At 36.9% G+C, this 19052-nt stretch overlaps 1 protein-coding gene across 1 annotated transcript; it reads left to right on the forward strand.

Moving 5' to 3' along the window:
- The first annotated feature begins 5333 nt into the window (after positions 1–5333).
- Positions 5334–18251, forward strand: LOC131664084 (uncharacterized). Its single transcript, XM_058934951.1, has 10 exons — positions 5334–5644; positions 9376–9411; positions 9819–9859; positions 10141–10268; positions 10455–10607; positions 10682–11072; positions 11543–11614; positions 12581–12642; positions 16440–16653; positions 16881–18251. The coding sequence occupies exons 1-10, from the start codon at positions 5496–5498 to the stop codon at positions 18113–18115; spliced, it is 2481 nt and encodes an 826-aa protein (XP_058790934.1). The 5' UTR covers positions 5334–5495; the 3' UTR covers positions 18116–18251.
- Positions 18252–19052: the final 801 nt, after the last annotated feature.

The following is a 19052-nucleotide window of genomic DNA, read 5'->3' on the forward strand; positions in this document are numbered from 1 at the left end:
CGACTAACTGGCCTACAGAGGCACTCAATTTATTTAAACAAAGTTGGCGTCAGTCAACTTTGAACACCTATAAAGTTCCACTAAAGAGATGGTTAGATTGGTGCTCCAAAAATCAAGTAGAACCTCATTTTCCTTCCGGCAGTGACTTGGCAAGATTTTTAGCTAGCTTATTTATTGAAGACAAATTAGCGTACAATACAATTCTTTTGCATAAATCTGCAATTTTAACATTTTGTTCAGGAGGACTATCAGCTGATCTTTCTTCTGATTTCTTAGTTCGACAAATTTTTAAAGCCATTTCTATTGCTAATCCCGTCGAAAAGAAAAAGTTTGTGTGGGATGCTAAAATTTTAATGAATTGGCTAGCTGTTGAACCAGTGAAACTATCTCTATTTGAATTGTCTAGACGAACTGCTGCTTTACTTTTGTTAATGTCTGGAAGAAGAGAGCACGACTTGACTCTATTAAAAGTTTCTGAACAACATTTTGAAAAGTCTGATAGCGAGATTATATTTTGGCCAAGCTTTGGTTCTAAAACTGACCGTGCGACTTTCAGACAATCAGGCTGGAAACTAAGTAGAAATCCGAACAAATGGCTTTGTCCTATTTATTTATTAGACTCCTATTTAAAAAATTCAAGTGAAAGAAGAAAGGATTTAGTTGAAGAACCTTTATTTGTTTCAATAACAGCTAAAAAGAAAGCTGCTTTTAGCACTATCATAGTGAATTGGATTCGTACTGTTTTGAAAGATGCGAATATAGATGCCTCTCCCGGAAGTGTTCGTTCAGCAGTAGCTTCTCGCGCTTGGCTAGATAATATTCCAATTCAGGATATTCTAGATCATGGAAATTGGAAATGTATCGAAACTTTCCGTAATCATTATTGCAAGGAAGTCCAGTGTATTAACCGAAATTCTACAAGTTTACTTTCAAGTAATTTTCATTGTGTTTGATAATCAAGTTTCAATTTATTTCTGTTAATAAAACCGAATTTTATTAACGATCCTTTAACGCAGTTTCATTGACTTACTATTGACATATTTTATTTAGTTTTTCACATAGCATTGAGTATTATCCAGTAGATAACAAACACGTCTCTCATAAGGATGCCGTGTACCCGGCCTATAGCATATAATATTAGTGTTTTGCATTATAACAAATCATGTATTATATGCGAGCGGGAACACGGCATCCTGGTAAGTATCTTACTGAATATGAGAAGACTATGAAGTTAGACGCATCCGCTGAGCGATGACGATCTTCTGGATTTTGGAATAAATAACGATCAAAGCGGTAAATTCAGGTAAAATAATCATGATTAAGGCGAAAGAATTTGATAGCTTCTCTCATAAGGATGCCGTGTTCCGGCTCGCATATAATACGTGTTTTGTTATAATGCAAAACACTAATATTTATTTTTTAGAATATTCGACAATAGTTTAAAATAACCTTCAATCTATATTTGAAAGTAAATATTTTCTGACTAAAAATGATTGAAGAATAATTTAATTATAACAAGAATTTCAGCGTAGCTATTGAACTCGGAAATAAATTCATTACTGAGCCTTGAAAAATTTATAAGTAATTTTTGGAGGAATTTTCTTGTAGATGATATGATTGAATCCCGAATTTTATTGACTAGACTAGATTAGAAACAGCACACTATATATACAGGGTGTTTCATTTTAATTCGACCATGCGTATAACCTAGTAAAAACAAACGTTATCAAAAGATGACCTCTACAAAAGTAATAGGGGACTGAGTAGGATACCAAATGCTATCACCAACTTTGACCCTTAATTCGATTTTCAAGGTCATCTGAAGGTTAAAGTGCTTTTTTTAATTGGAACCCCTATTTTTGACACCGGAATCGCGTACAGCGGGAAAAATTACATCCAAAATGATATTGCAAGTTCGTATTTATGACCCGAGAAGGTCAATTGAAGGTCAAATGCTCAAAAAACCTCCTAATAACTGGTTTTTTTATTTTTTTGGTAGAATAAATATTGTAAAGATACCTTTTGAAAGTAATTGTGTAAAATGCTATGCTGTCTTTGAAGTCATTTTGCAAGGTCATTTGAAAGTTACAGTGCTTGTTGTAACAGAACATTTTTTTTATCATGGAACCGAAAATGGAAAAATGTTCAATTTGAATATGATAATGTCCTGGGCCCTATTATCGATATTCAAGGTTATTTGAAGGTCAAATTTTAATCCTACCATTAGCATCACCCAGGAACAACGATGTGGACGTAACAGGATTGTGTTCCCTTTGGGATGCTTGATTAGACTCAGTCTCCTTGCCTCTCACTTTTCTTTAGAATTCAACGTACGTTTTCAAAGATACCACCATTTTTTTGAATACATAATTGTATTCGCTGCTTAAATTGTTCTACTGTTCTGAGTAATACAGACCTTGGGATGTTTTCTCAAGCGGTTCGAATTCTTTGCATCATGTCTTCTCTTGTTGTTGATTCGTGTTCATAAACAATATCTTTTAAATATCCCCATAAATAAAAATTATATGATGTTAAATTTGGAGATCTTAGTGGCTATCGAACACCAAAATTCCACGCTCGATGCGTCCAATCCACCTGTCACGATAATATTGATCGAGATATTGTCTAATTATTCTTACTATTTCTAATTATACTTCTATACTTTTGTAAAAATCTATTTCTTCGAGAAGTACTGGAAGATGGTCTCTCAGAAACTGTAAAAAATTATGCATATTTGTATTTCCATCGAAAAAGTACGGGCCTATAAGGTATCCATTAACAATTCCACACCATACGTTTAGGCTCCATCGATTTTGATTATCTATCTGCCTGTGCCAATGCGGATTAACATCCGACCAATACTGACAATTATGTCGATTAAGCTGCCCATTGCTTTGAAAGTTTGCTTCGTCTGAAAACATTACGATTTGAAAAAAGTTTGGATCATTGGCAATCATTTGTCGTACCCATTGGCAAAACTGTAGACGTAATCTCATATCAGCAGGTGTGATGGCTTGAGTCAAAGTGATATGATATGGATGATAACGATGATTTCTTAGTATTCTCCAAACAGTAGCCATTGGTTTACCAGTTTGCCTTTGAATGTCATGGGTACTGGTGTTACGATTTAAATGAACCATTGCCAGAACCACTATTACACGAATATCTTCTTCATTGTAATTACGACGTTGTCTAACCTGTGCTCGTTGCCCTTGTTGAGCTCTACGGTAAATTTCACAAATTGTTGTATGACTCGGATGTCTCCTGTCGGAATATCGATTTCGATAAAGAGCAGTAGCTTGTCAGTAATTACGCCTAGATTCACCAAGAACTAATAAAATATCGACCCTTTCAGCCGCTGAGTAATCAGCCATAGTGAAAATTTTGATTATAACATAGTAAAAAAAAACGAGATAATTTTTCTGCGACTATTAAATTTAAGAAGAAAACAATGTTAAACAAAAGAAATTTAATTAGTTTAACTATTCAATAAGTAGTGCTATATTAAATATAAACTATATGTAACAATAAACAGGGGTCAAAATCAATATGAAAAATTATTTTTAACTGAAAAAATTATCTACTTCAATAATAAATAGGGGACAAATTCATAATGGAGAATCAGAGATTTAATTAAGTTAATTAATTAATTATACAAAGACATCAGTATGATAAAAATACAGTTTTTTGAGCATTTGACCTTTAATTGACCTTCTCAGGTCGTAAATACAAACTTGAAATATCATTTTGGATGTTATTTTTCCCGCTCTACACGATTCCGGGATCAAAAATAGGGGTTCCAATTAAAAAAAGAACTTTAACCTTCAGATAACCTTGCAAATCGAATGAAGGGTCAAAGTTGATGATAGTATTTGGTAGCCCACTCAATCCCCTACAACTTTTGTAAAAGTCATCTTTTGATAACGTTTGTTTTTACTAGGTTATACGCATGGTCGGATTAAAATGAAACACCCTGTATATATTCTAGTCCTGTATTGCCACTTAATTTTAGCACAGCCTGTTGGTGTAAAAAAACTATTTAGTTGTATCTATAAAATGAAATAAAAATGATTGATAATAATTATTAATAAATAACTTATTGAATTTATTATATATGATTAATATGTATAGTCTCAGCGTTTGTGTTATTTTTGTAATAGAATCGTATGAATATTTTTTATGATTCTTTACAACAATTGAAAGTGGATTACAAAGTTAATATAAGAAAAAAAATTTGAAAGCTAAAGTTCATAACATCAGCTCTTACGGAAAGTTAGTTTATGAAGTAGGATATCAAACAAACTAAAAAACAGTAGATCTGTTCACCATCGCAGACATTTAGCGTTGTGTTGTTTGATACGGAAAAAAAGTACAAAATTTTGAAGTTTCCTATTTTATTATATATATCTAAAAATATAAGATTTACATTTCAGCAGTAAACTCAATTTATAAATAATTAATATTGACAATGATCTGCAAAAATGGAAATATGCCGTTAACAAATCGTTTTAAGAAAATAAGACATCATAGAAGTTATCTTTTGAAATCATACTGGAATATTTACTATGAATAGATCATTTAATTCGAACAGTATGATTTTTTCACATATATGTATACACTATTAAAATATCTCAATGTTTTTTTTTAATGGAACTCCTTGATGATACGGTCTCGAACTAGAGTGAGAAAGAGAGCACGTGATATAACTATACGTGGAGCAACGAATATATGGACGTCTGCAGAGGTAAGGTTGTTGGTGAAAGTAACAGGGTATAAGTTATGAGATATAAAAATAAAAAATTAATAGTATAACAATGGTATGCAAAAGCTATTGCTTATTTTATCTAGTACGCTCCAGCAGATCAAATTAATTATGCATTGAATAATGTTTGGGAATATATATTTGTAGTACATTACGATTACAAGCATGGGAAAGTAGATTCTCGCTTCGCTCGGGCGTAAACGCCACACGAGACGAGAAACTCTTTACTTGTATCGTAATGTACTACTTTATAATATGATAGTGATAAATGATAAATATTAGCAAGTAACGTCCAAAAATAATAATTAATTGGCACGAATAGTAAAAAAAATCATACAGAAAATATACGCATGTCGTAACGTGCATCCTGCAGAATGCAAGGTTGAAGGGCGAAAACAGACTCAGGCATTTGATACGTAGTCTACGGCCCTGACAAGCCAGCGTTGACGTTAGTGCTGTCGGAGGAAGCGGATGAGTGGAGCGCCACCTGGATCTGTACCCATAATGCATTGCGTTTACGCTTGGCGCGTCTACCATCTTCCTCCCCCATAGTCCCCACCCTTCTGCAGTGAGCGCGTCACTATAGTATACGTTCTGTCGAGGTCCTCATTGCTCGGTCGGTTCCATTCGACGGTCTGTACTCGTAGGGATAAGACAGATTTTGTTACTTCGTTGCCGTCTGACCTTTACAGTCTCATTTGCTATTTGCATAAATAGAAGTAGAAGCCTAGCTATGACTGAACAAGAGAATAAGGATTTCAGCGAGGACGTCGCCGAACAAAACTTTGAGCAGAATGGAGAAGCGGAAAATGGCGATCAGGAGAATGCCGGTGCTGGAGGAGGCGATGCTACCGAAAATGGACAAGAATCTCAGGAAGACAGGTACGTTATAATTTCGTTTTTTCGCTTTCCTACCTTTTGTCCTTCCTTCCTTTAGCTCGCTCGTCTATTCAATATTCGTTTGTCGACACATTCGAATTTTTCTAGCGTTGTATCGAATTATTTATCAAGCAATTTAATCCCACGTTTTTCAATCTAGACTACGTGTGATAGAACATTTTAACAGTAATTAGTTAATCGAAGCACGTGATGTGATAGTCTGTTGAATCGCCTCGTTTTTTAAGCGATAAATGTGTTCGCGTTGTCGATTAAAATGGCCGTCGCATCGAGGCTTTCAGCGAACGCCGCACACGGCCACCGAGAATTTTTCGGTAATCCGTAAACATCGCACTATTGCCGTAGATCTTGACAATTTTTTACATTTTTTCATGAAAAGCAAACTTTATCAACTCAATAATACACTTTCGTTTTTACAATTACAATTGCTTTAAGTGGTATTTTCAGCAATTTGCCCATTTAGCTGCAGCCACGCTGGCATTTGATTTTATGCTTCGATATTCGTCTAGGCTTTCAGAGTAAACGCGTAAAAATTATCGGTATTGACGTCTATTCCAAGTCACCAAGGAAATTGGTGTTCAATTCTGAATCTTCATGTGCTTGCTATATAAATGCGTTCCGTTGAGTTTTTTCTCATACCACCTAATGGCGTCGCTTTTGCGGCGTCACTATCTAACGCGGAAGTACGTGATTTTTTCCCTTTTCCCTATGAACATATTGTTGACTATACCATAATGAATGAAAATTGATTTTATGTAACATAAATATTTTTATTCTACGTTTTACTACGTACATTCGTTCATTGGATTTTACATCGATATGAAAGATATATAGAAATTATGACTTCTTAGAAATCAATTTTCATATTTAAGGTTATTACATAAACAATTTTTATTGAACTGTTTATCATATTCAAACATGTTGATTAATAATTGATAGATATATGTAAAACTTTATTCATTGGTACTCTCTTTAAGTTTTATTTTGAGATTTTCATTGTACATTAAATAAAGCATTTGATATGTAAACGGTAAGTTTATATAATGAATAATTGCATACTTTAATCAATTAGTAGAGATGTTAAAACTAAGTAATAACTATATTGTAACAGTAAGTCTAAAAATTCTTTTTAATACTCTATTCAACTGTTTATTCTATATCTCTCATTTCTTTAAATACAGTTTATTGAAACTTTTTTTTTAGAATGTTGAACTTCCATTTAAAACTGTAGGATCTAAAAATCACCTGGGGCTGTGTATACTAAGCACACACATTTACACTGAACACATAACATTTTAATTCAATTTCAGGTGGTAATTTTTGGAAAATTTTTCTGTTTTCCAACAGGATTAGTTTGTCATTTTTCTCGACAAACGTTTAATTAATTTATTTATTTTAAGATCCATAATAACATATCGAATTGAAAATCTTAAGTGTAATAAATTAATTAATTTTAATGTCCAGATAAGCTGTTTGAATTTGTAATCACTAGAATTTAAGTATTCAAGATTAATATTTTTTATAAGAAAAATTGCTGTAATTCATACTTTTTCAAAAAGTTTAGAATTTAGAATATTTTGCAGCTGTCTAACTGTTTATTTAACATCAAGATATTCAGAATACATCTTGCCTCTTGGGTTACCAATAATCAACGTTTGCTTCTACTACATCAATTCTTCAAACTTCGATACTTCAAAACGTCAGATCTACCTATAAATAGAATTCTCGCGAAGTCTCATAAAAAATTCATGATCAATCCAAAAACAGGTGCAATTGACATAATGTTGTACAGAATGAACATATTGATTAACAAATGTGATTGAATGTATGCATTCTATAATTAAATTTCCTAAGACAATTTTTGAGTTATAAATGCACCATCTTTTCATATATAGTTATAATGGACTCATGATTATTTTCTAAAAAGCTACTATTCCAAGGATTGCATCAAGTAAAAGTTTGTATAAATGGTGTTTTTGAACTTTGTACAGCAGTGAGACTTGAGATAAATGCTGAAGTGCACTCGCAATGTAAATTAGAGACTAATTTCCTAAAATAAATTTCTATTCTTTTAATTAATCAATAATTAGAAATAATAGTTCTGAATACATTGACTGTTCAAATTCAAGGATTGAATAAAGCTACTTATTGGAGTAATTTTTTTGAAGTTGGTCAGAGATTGCAATTATATTGACTACTATGAATTACAAGTTTTCATCTTGAAGGAAGATTGATACAGTCATTATTCACATTAACACGGTACCTTATAATGTGACGTTTCACTGAATTAATGAAAAACTATTTGTGGCTTTCAAAAGATAATGGTGAAAACCATGTTCAAAGATTGGATTGGATAGATGTTATAGATGTTGTAAAACCTCAGAATGTTCGAGTAATAGTGCTAATTTTATATTTGCGTGCTCAAATTTTCGACGCATTCTGATTAACTGTGAATATATTTCATGAATTCTAATGTCCTGTCTGAATAAAGCGCAAGTGTTGATAGTCGTATTACTGGATTGTGAGAGTTGTTAAGTAATTTTAACTGTAAAGTAATTGAAAAAACTTTCTGCACTCGAAAAAAAAAAAATAATGTTTCAGGCTTGTTGATAAAGTAATGTCTGTTGGCAGTTTATATTATATTTCAAGTTTTGAGTTGATTTAAAAACTCCAATATAAGTGCCAATTGCATCGTGAGCTGAAGCACAGTCTCTTTGTTAGCAAAAATTAAATGAGGTATCAAAGTAAAGACTAAAAATCTTGTCTAAATCATCAAACGAATATGGTATAGGATCTTGGAACGCCACTAACCCCAATTTGTGTGGCTTGGTCTGCAGGTAGCAAACCAACGAACGAGAAAATGGATCTCCGTGATGAAACTGGTGCTTGCTGATGGTTGCTTTCGTGGCTCCAACACCTGACAGCTACATCAGAGAGCAGATGACGTCTTTCGGAAGCACTTGCCTCCACGGTATTTATCAGCAGCGGAGTTCAAACCTCAAATTAAAAACTTTGATCTAGTCATACAAAGTGAATTCCCAAAGTTTCTGCGCGATCATTAGTAGGGTCGTGTTATCGAAAACTCTTGATTCTTTTATGACAAGATATAAATTGAAGATAATTTACGTGGTAAATTGTAAAAGTACAACTGATTTGGATCAATTTTGAAGACTGATTACAGCAATTGTGGTTAAGATGTGTTAATAGTATTATAATTCGCCTGAAATGCATTTTTTACGTCTTTTTTATAATAGTTTTTAAACTACTTGCGAATCTAATAATTCTTGTGAAAGTTTGTAATCTTAATTTTTTTTCTTGCGATGTTATGCGAGTTGTGTAAATTTTTATTTTTATGCTATTCAATCGTTTTCATGGATACAGTGATTTTATATTTGTTAATGTATTACAGTTGCGATGTCGTCGTCAATATTTAAATCTTATCAATTTTGTTGACATTATGTAAAGAATCAACTGAATTGGAGTTTTTCGGATTTCAATCGTTGAACCTATTTACTTAACAGGGCTATATTTTCTCGCACTCCAGGAGTTCATATTTTAGTAAATTACTAATTATCTAACTTGAACTGTGATGCAAAAAAACTCATTTTTCATTTATTTATTTTTTTTTTATTGGCCAAATGTTTAGTGGATTTTAAAGAAATAAGATAATCCTGTGGTATTTCTCAAAGTTAATACCACTAAAATTACCTTTACAGGTCTGCTAAGGAATTACAGGATACACTGAATGATAGGTACTTCCTTCCTTCCTTTCTTTCTTGGCTTTCCTTGATGAAGTTAGTCTTGAAATAAATTTTGAATACTGAACAGTTTTCTCTTTAATCCAGCAGATTGAAACTTCGTTTAGCTGACATCGAGTACCTGATAATTGTGTAATTTTTTATTAAATTGTGAATCAATAAATCTAATGTTTGATTGCCATAAATAAACAACTGTAAAATTTTGAGTTTTATTATCAAAAATAAACATTGCCTATTACTAAATTTGAATATTAATTCACAGCTTTTCAGTGATAATTATTTTGAACTTCCGATAGTTACATTATAATTAGTAATTTAACTGAACAAAAATGTTGTTATTTCAATAATTTTATCTAGAAACATATTTAATACTGATGTTTTCTTCTGTTTTCATCGTGTAGAAAGCTGTTTGTTGGTGGACTCAGCTGGGAGACAACAGAAAGTGAGTACAAATTAATTATGATAATGTATAGTTAGTTATATTGTATAATATAGTTCTTCAAAGTCGCAATCTATATTTTTATTATACTACTGGTAATGAATGTCAAGCTGTGATGTATATTACCTTAGGACACCTTCAGAAAGCAGAATGGCACTGCTATATGAGACAACTAAGAAATTCTGAGCTTAAAATTTTATCTAAATTTTTAATTTGGTTCTTTCTTCAGATCATTTGTCAAGAATCAATATATATTACTTTAATATTTATTTAATATTTTTCAGAAGAGCTGAGGAATCATTTCAGTCAGTTTGGTGACATTGAAAGTATCAATGTCAAAACTGATCCATTCACTGGCCGTTCAAGGGGATTTGCTTTCATTGTATTTTCCAAAGTTGAATCTTTAGACAAGGTATTATTAAAAGTCAAAATGATCTTAAAAATTTTAACTTTCCTCAAACTCATGTGATGATATAAAAAAGTCAGTTCTGCTACTGATTGGAATTGAAGAAATTAACTTTCTGAGAAATTTACGTTTGAAAAATAATTAACAAACATGCAATTTTATATAACTATAATTAAATAAAATTTATTGCAGGCAATGGCACATGGTGATCACATCATAAACAACAAGAAAGTTGACCCCAAAAAAGCCAAGGCAAAGGCACGCCATGGTAAAATTTTTGTTGGAGGTCTTTCTACCGAACTTTCAGATGATGACATTAAGAATTTCTTCATTCAGTTTGGAACGGTAAATATTTGAAAATCCTCGTAAACAGTAATATATGTCGAACGTTTCTTGTTTTCATGATCATTAATTTGCAGATCATTGATGTTGAGATGCCATTTGACAAGACGAAAAATCAGAGAAAGGGTTTCTGTTTCATAACTTTCGAGTCCGAACAAGTTGCTAACGATTTGTTGAAAACTTCAAAACAAACAATCAATGGCAAAGATGTTGAGGTGAAAAAAGCCACACCCAGGCCTGAAATGGGAGGTATGCGCGGAATGGGTCGCGGAGGTCGAGGTGCTCGCGGTGGACGCGGCCGAGGCTTTGGTAGCCAAGGTGGATGGGGCCAGGGTGGTTATGGCGGTGGTTATGGCCAAGGCGGATATGGAGGAGGATACGGTGGAGGCTATGATGGTTATGGGGGAAATTACGACTACTACGGAGGTGGCTATGGAGGCTACGGTGGTTATGACTACAGTGGATACGGTAAGCCAAGTTTCTTTATTCTTCATACACATGTCATATTCGAAAATATTTCAACGTCGTAATATTCATCAAAATGGTGTTACATCTTAAAATTCTCGTGATTCTTCGATACTTTAAAGTTCATGGCTACGGCTATAAACACGTCTTTTTCCAAATTATTAAGTGTATCTTAGTTTTTATTTTGGTTTTTTATAAACATATGTTTCGCGATAAACATGCACGTTATCTATTTGTAAATTTTTTTTTTTTTTTTTTTTTTTTTTTTCTAATTCAATAGTCATTGTTTTAATTTGACATAGTGATGTGGCTAATCTGTTATTGAAGTATTTCGTAATGACCATCATGTGCGCGAAGAGGCATATCAGTTATATTTGATTATTTATTTTAATGAATCAACATAAACGACTACCAATAATTATAAGTGAAAGGAACTGTCTTATTTTCATACCGTATGTTCCATGAAAATGCAGACGGCTATGGCTATGGCGGTGGTAGTTACGATGGTGGCTACAGTGGTGGGCGCGGTGGTGCACGCGGCAAAGGTACGCATTAGCGTTCCTTTTGTTCAGTTACAATTATTACTCAAATAACCACAATTTTCATTTCTGTCTGCTTTTCTGTATTGTTTCCCTACATTTTATTAGTAATTAATTTAGACTTTCCAATTAAAATTAATAAAACACATACTATCTTTCATATTCATACCCCTCGCGCACATGGATCGACAATTATTTATTTTATGCCTAGATACATCAGTGTAACCATTCCCTTGAGTAAAATTGAACATAATATATTGAAGGTATTAAAGGCAGATTACAATTACATGTTACATGCAAAGTATTGCTATTCTACCACATAAAAATTTAATGATCATATTTATATTTCCTTTACATAGGATAACTTATAATTATAATTATCATACACAACTCAATACAAAAATTTAAAAAAATATTCATCAAATATTTTTCATGCATGCTATGCTTTTGCTACTGATATTTTTTCATCTTGCATTGATCATGTAATCACTTGTATAAAAAAAAAGTTTGCACATAAATAAAAATAATGGAAATCTATGGGCAAGAAAAAAAGAGTTTGCAGAAAATTTAGGGTATTCCTTATTCTGTTCACAAAGAATCAAATCAGAATAAAAGGTATAAAAGGAGAGAGAAATAAAACCTTTGAAAATGTCACTGTGAAATAAATTATCTGCAACTCTTACTACCCAAGCCTGTAGCCTCTAAGTAGAAGTTCAAAAATTCAGTGCCTCTGTTTTCTGTTACACATTTTTACTTAGGATTATCAATTCTTGAATTGGCGCATATTATTTTCATACTAAGCGCGATTACACTAATTACTTTTAATTTTGATTTTGTTTTATTAACTAGTATCAATCAAATAAATTCTATAGCTAGCAAATTAGTTTTTGGCTTTAGTGAAGTAGAGAGTAGATATCTTTTGCTTAAATAAAGTAAAATAAAGTCTCAAACATTCGACTGATTGTGTTTCAGGAGGCTCAGGCTTTGGCGGAAAACAGAGAGGTGGTGGCCGTCAAAACCAGAGGCACCAGCCCTATTAAATCGACAATTTTCTTTCGACCGCGGTGCCATTTTGCATCGTCATGGTGAGTTTCTCTCTTTTTCAGGCCTTCATCACACTTACTTTTGTTTATTTAACAATTTCATTTTTCAATATCGTAGTTTGTTTTATTTTGTTTTGTTTTGTTTTTTATCTTTTCAATTATACTCAACGATTACATTGATTTTCATTATTTTTATTTCTATCGAATTCTATAGTTTATTCAGACATTGTATTTTATTTGTTCATATTCAACCTTATTATTTCATATTAATCACATAAAACCATGTTAATTTCAGGTCAGTAATCATCAATGTGGAATAATGATTAGATGAATTCATCTAATTGATCATCTTTCCACGGCGATGCCTCGCCGATCAACTCATGGCGCGGAAGCGTTGAATTTTCATTGAGAAATTCAAATTTTTCATCGACATATACGACCATTATAATTACGACAGTTCATATACCTATACATTAAGTTTAGTTTCATTTATACAGTTTTGTGTATATTTTAATTTTTCAACAATGATTTCATTACAGTATTTGTATATGTTTCCATTATAACTCACAAAATATAGTTGATGATAAAAATTCATCAAGATTACAATATTGTAATCAGATTAGCATGGAGTTGTAAGATGTAGATAATAAGTGAGCGGTTTTTTATTTCATTAGTAATAGAAAAGAATTATGTACAAAACGGTTCAAGTCTATGTTTAAAAATAATAGAAAAAAAAATAGTTCCGCAAAACAGTAGAGCAAATTAATTTGTGTTACTTTATTTATCATGCAAACAATATATAAATGACTTCTGAAATAATTACAAAATAATGAATTATAGAAAAACAAAAAAAAATGGCAGTGTATTTTTTTACATACAGTGCAGAATTATGAGTTGACATTTTAACTTAAAAGTATATCAGTGCATTTGATGTGAACCAAAAAACAATAACAATAAGCAAATAAATAAAAGAAACAATGAAATTATTGCTTCTTTAAATATTGTCAGTAAATACATATAAATTCATTTTATGTATATAAAATCAGTAATTCTTTCTTCCCTATTTCCTGATAGTATTATACTTTCATTTATTCAATTCATTGTGATTTTACATCATACACATATTGAATTACAAACTATATACTAATTAAGATATATAAAGTTGGTTTCATTGATTGTTTTAAAATTATATGGTTATTTTTTGTTTGTAACAATTCGTGGAAGTAATCTTCAATCTGCAATATCAATATTAAAATTTTAAATGTACTACAAGGTTTCGATAACGTTTTTAGAACAAATGGCATTCTCGGTTGGTAATATTGAAAATTTTGTCACATAATTTATTGTTAATTATGTTTAACATTAGGGTGTAATACATGATCAATGTGTAATATTGAAATACTTTGATAATCGAGTATACGTGTATAAATATTCTAAACAATTAAAAATTTCTATTTTACCAACAATGAAATATAGGGACTGTAACTATAGATGTTTACTTTATTGGTAGAAGGTATTTTTCAATAATGCTGATAAACAGAATTTTTTTGTACCCTATACACAGTGACTCGCCCATTTCAATTAGAAAAATGTTTTTTCGTTATTTACACGAAAACAGTTCAACTATTTACTTTTAATATATGGTGCAGTGTATTTCACATTAGATACAATAGCGACAAAAAATTGGTATCTACTTTATTTAGAATCGAAGTCTTGATAATTTGATTTCAATTTCATGATTTCTTACATTAAAATTTACTAAATTATATTAAATGTGTATTTCGTGCAAAAATTATTAGCATTGATTTATTAGCCCTTTATCTGATTGAAAATAGAATCTTCTCTCTATAGCTAATAGTTATCGTCTATTGATAATTTTTATAAAAATTCAAGTTCATATATAACGTTTATGTTGAACGAGTCGTCTATCAAAATAAACACTATATTAAACAGTTTGACTGGAACAGAAAGAATACAATGTCTATCGTTCCAATTTCTTTATAATTCAAATGACTGATTTTTAACTTGGTTCATTGCATACACTTAAAAAATTAAGATAATAGCATAATGTGCTCAACAGAATTGCACTTTGAAAGAATGAAAATAAGAAAACTGATGAACTTTAATTGATAAACAATAAGTATTCATAATTTTAACTAAATCGAGTCCTTCGAGACGTGAAGTTAGACTGTGATTAGATGCTTATAAAAAAAATGTTGAAAGAATTATATGAAAAAATGATCAGAATAAACTTGTACATTTTGTTTACGATTTTACACGGAGTTTTAAGAAGTAAAAAATTTTTTAATATTGAAAATGTGAATAAAAAATTGCTGTACTTCTACTCGTCTGTGAATTTGAAAAACGATGAATAGACGTGGGTGATCAATATCGTTGAGGACGGAAGGGTGCTATTAGCATCCGAATCTATCGATATTAAATGAAATGATGCACTTACATTAATCGATAATAATAAAAATGAGTAATTACTGTTTAATAGATGTTCTTATTCTAAAAACATCTGTAGTTGCAAGAAAATACTATATGGTAAAATATAAAAATATAAAAATATTTCTTCACTTTACGAGGTGTTTACTGAACGAACAAAACATTATTCGCATATAAAAATGGAACGTAAAATAGTAACGGCATTTGTCCGTGTGTCGGATTGTCGACAACTATCCACAAGAATGCAAACGACAGTTGGAAGATTTTGAAAAGATGTAAAATGCGAACGCAGCTAAAGAGAATGACGATCTTGAGCACCATTGCGCTGAATTTGAAAAATGTTTGATCAGTGATACAAATCGAAGAGCATGGACCGCAAAGCGCAAAGGGTCCACAACCTACAATCGGAGCAAAGCGCGAAACAATGAGAGTAGGTACGTGGCGGTAGGAGTGGCCTAAGCGCAGGCGAAACGAGGCTGGATTAGTCTTCGGAGACAGTGGAGGGGACAGCCAACCCCTGGCGCGGCAGCGAATCAGAAAATCCGACTACGGCGTGCAAGGGCTTTTCCCCGACGTGGCTCGCTGGGCGCGGCGTCACCCCCGACTTCGGGGGCCGGCCCGAAGACGCTAGGACGCTCGACTCCGATCGCGGACGTGCCCCGACGATCGACGCAGAGCGACGAGCGCGAGACAAGCTTTTTCGGTTACTCAAGATTGCGCAATCGAGTGCAATCTCAACTGGCATTATTAAGCCGACGATCGCGAGCATCTAGCCCGCGCACTTTTCCTCCGTGTATTTTCGGTGCGATCCGCATGCGCGCGGCCGAGCGTTTGGCTGCACGTGCACTGGCGATCGAGCGCTCAGGATCGGGACGAGCCGTGAGAGCCGTGAGAGCCGCGAGAGCCGCGTTCGCCCCCGGACAAGGAGGGTAAAAGCGGAGCGTGGCCGAGGCGCAGGGTACAGTCCAAAGAGCGCGAGCCGTCCGCGCGTGGACGTAGGCAAGACGGAAGAGACCAGAAGCCGGAGTGGGCAAGAAATGGCCGATAAAAACAGAGAGCTGCGCGAGCGCGGCGGGGGGCGAGGACGAGCGGAGAGTGCTCGTGTGCCGCGACTAGAGCTTGATAGAGCGTCGGCCGGAGAGAGCGCGGGGTCGGCGGTGGGGCCCGTCGGGAGCGCGCGATTGGGCGCAGGCCTGCAGCGCGCGGCCAGCTTTACGCGCGTTCACTCTCTCTCTCTCTCTCGCTTCGCCGCTGCGGCTACGAGGCACATTGAAAGCTTGCGACATGCCACGGAGGTGCTCAGTCGCGCGCCAACTCTCGTGAGAGCCGCTTTTGAGCAGCTCGCAGCTCCGTCACACGTTAGCGTACAAGCGCGCACTTGCGCTCGGCAACCGAGTTGTAGCCATCAGCAGCAGCAGCAGCAGCAGCAACAGCAGCACAAGCAGCCAGGCAAGGCGCGCTCGGCACGTGCAGCCCATCGGGACGAGGACGGCCGCAGCGACAGTGATTCGATATCGCCAGTTCGGTGCAGTGGCTCACCCCGACCCGAGCAAAGTTAACGTTGCCCGATGACAAGTGCCTCCGACGGAGGATCGCCCGACGGGACTGTGTGAATCGCTCGGTGAATCGATCGACGAACGAACAAGAGGATAGAACGACAGAGAGAGAGAGAGAGAGAGAGAGCGAGGAAGAGAGAAGACATTGTCGATCAGAGTGGCGTTCTCGATCGGTGCGATGTGTGTTTGACTGTTCGGCACGTCGTTCGACAGAAAGACAGTGAGAAGGGACCGAAGAGAGCAGGATCGATCATCGCGAGGGTCGCGCGTCGATGGATTCACCCAACATGTACGACGCGCAAGCTCACCAAGTGGGCCAGCAGCAGCTGCAGGCCGAGTTGAAAAAGTCGAGCCAGCTGCTGGGCCAACAGAACAACAACAACAACAACAGCAACAATAATAACAACAACAATAACAACAACAACAGCAGCCTGCAGGTAAATCACAATCAGGCCTTGAATGGCGTAAGCAAAGTATCGGCTTCAAAAGCCTCTGTTCACCAGCAGTACGCGGAGCACTGCGCGGTCGCCGGCGAACTGATCGATCTGAACAACCCCGAAATGACGGTGGACCTGCAGCAGATGATCGACGACTCGCACTTCAACGACGGCCTGCTCGACATGCTGGGCGCGGCGAGCAACGGCATCGTGGCCGCGGGCCTGAAGCACGCGGCCGCGGCGCGACTGCCGCTCGTCGGCGCGGGCGCCAACGGCCAGTCGCCGTACGCGCGCCAGGCCGCGGCCGCGCTCGCCTACATGCCGCAGCCGGTGCACAGCGCCGCGGCCGCGGCCGGCAGCTACCACCACGCGGCCAGCAGCCACAACAGCTGCAGCGACAGCAACAGCTCGAGCAGCGAGTCGCCGAGCATCAAGGAGGAGCCCATCGACCCCAGCGACTACCGGCGCCACTGCCAGCAGTACGCGCCCGCGCCCGCCTACGCGCCCGCCGCCGGGCCGTTCGCGGCCGGCGCGCAGCAGCAGCAGCAGCAGCCGCCGCAGCAGCAGCCCACCTTCACGACGCTCACGCCCTCGGGCCTGGGCCACGCGCTGCACGCGCAGCCGGCGCCGCAGGCCCACCCGCAGCCGCCGCACCAGCAGCCGCGCGCGCCCGGCGCGCTCAAGCAGGCCGGCCTGCTGGGCCCGCAGGCCGCCGCGGCCGGGCGCAAGCAGAGCAAGTCCGTGGACAAGGCCAGCGACGAGTACCGGCGGCGCCGCGAGCGCAACAACATCGCCGTGCGCAAGTCGCGCGAGAAGGCCAAGGTGCGCTCGCGCGAGACCGAGGAGCGCGTGAAGCACCTCGTCAAGGAGAACGACGTGCTGCGCAAGAAGGTGGAGATCCTCACCGAGGAGCTCAACGTGCTGCGCTCGCTCTTCAGCAGCGTGGGCGTGCTGCCGGAGCCGCTGCAGCGCGAGATCTCCAGGCACATCGACCAGTTCCAGCAGCACGTGCAGCCCATGTAGCGCCCGCCCTAGTGCCCGCCGCGCTCGCCGCGCTCGCGGGCCCTCCTCTGTACCATAGCCCCCGATGCGCTCTCTCTTGCTCCGCGCGCCCCGCCCAAGTTACCACTCTCGAGCCACCCTCGAGCCCCGCTACTGCCCCCTTTTCTACTTTGCGCGCGCGCTCACCTCCGAGGCGATTTTGTACAGCGAGATTCTTCTGGTGTGACTCGTGACGACGAGCGGCCGCCATCCGCTTGGCCCGCTCAAAACCAAGTACAATGTGATTAGTTCGTAAGACGTCCGAGGGCTCTGATACCCGTTTCCAAGCTCGCGCTTCCCTTTCGTCTCTCCGTCTCGGCGGCGAACGAGCGCGCGCCTACATTTTTGCCGTCGCTCGCGACAGGGAACGGAGCACAGGACAACGTTATTGTAAAAAAAATTTTGCGCGGTTACACATACCTTCTAATGATATACACATAGGCATTCGATTTTTTTTTTCTCTCTTTTGGAAGACTTACGTATACGTGAGAAATGTCCAATAATATGCACAGCGAGCACGTACGAAAGGCACAAAATGTTCATGTTACCTGCAGGGGCCTCCTCTGTCGTCCCGAAAATTCAGTTACCGTGTATCGTGTGAAGCGGGCTTCATTCATCATTCGTTCGACTGTTGACTGTTGTGTGCGAGCGAGTGACATTACAATTACATTATAAATATTATATATACATAAATATGCAAATATATGTAAAGAGAGAGGTTTTCATTATGTATATTTTATTATATACACATTATAGATATATATATATATATATATATTTTTTGTGAAAATCACAGAGATGGTTTTGAACGGCTGATTCTACAGTATGCTTGTGGGTGTATGCACGTGTGCGTCCATTATATGTATAAGAGCGCGAATGAATGCGTCTACGTGAGAATGAGTGACGACGCTTGTTGGGT

The sequence above is a fragment of the Phymastichus coffea genome, unplaced genomic scaffold (genome assembly GCF_024137745.1).
Source record: "Phymastichus coffea isolate CEN01 unplaced genomic scaffold, Cenicafe_Pcof_1.1 PCOF00040, whole genome shotgun sequence".
NCBI classification, from domain to species: Eukaryota; Metazoa; Arthropoda; class Insecta; order Hymenoptera; family Eulophidae; genus Phymastichus; species Phymastichus coffea.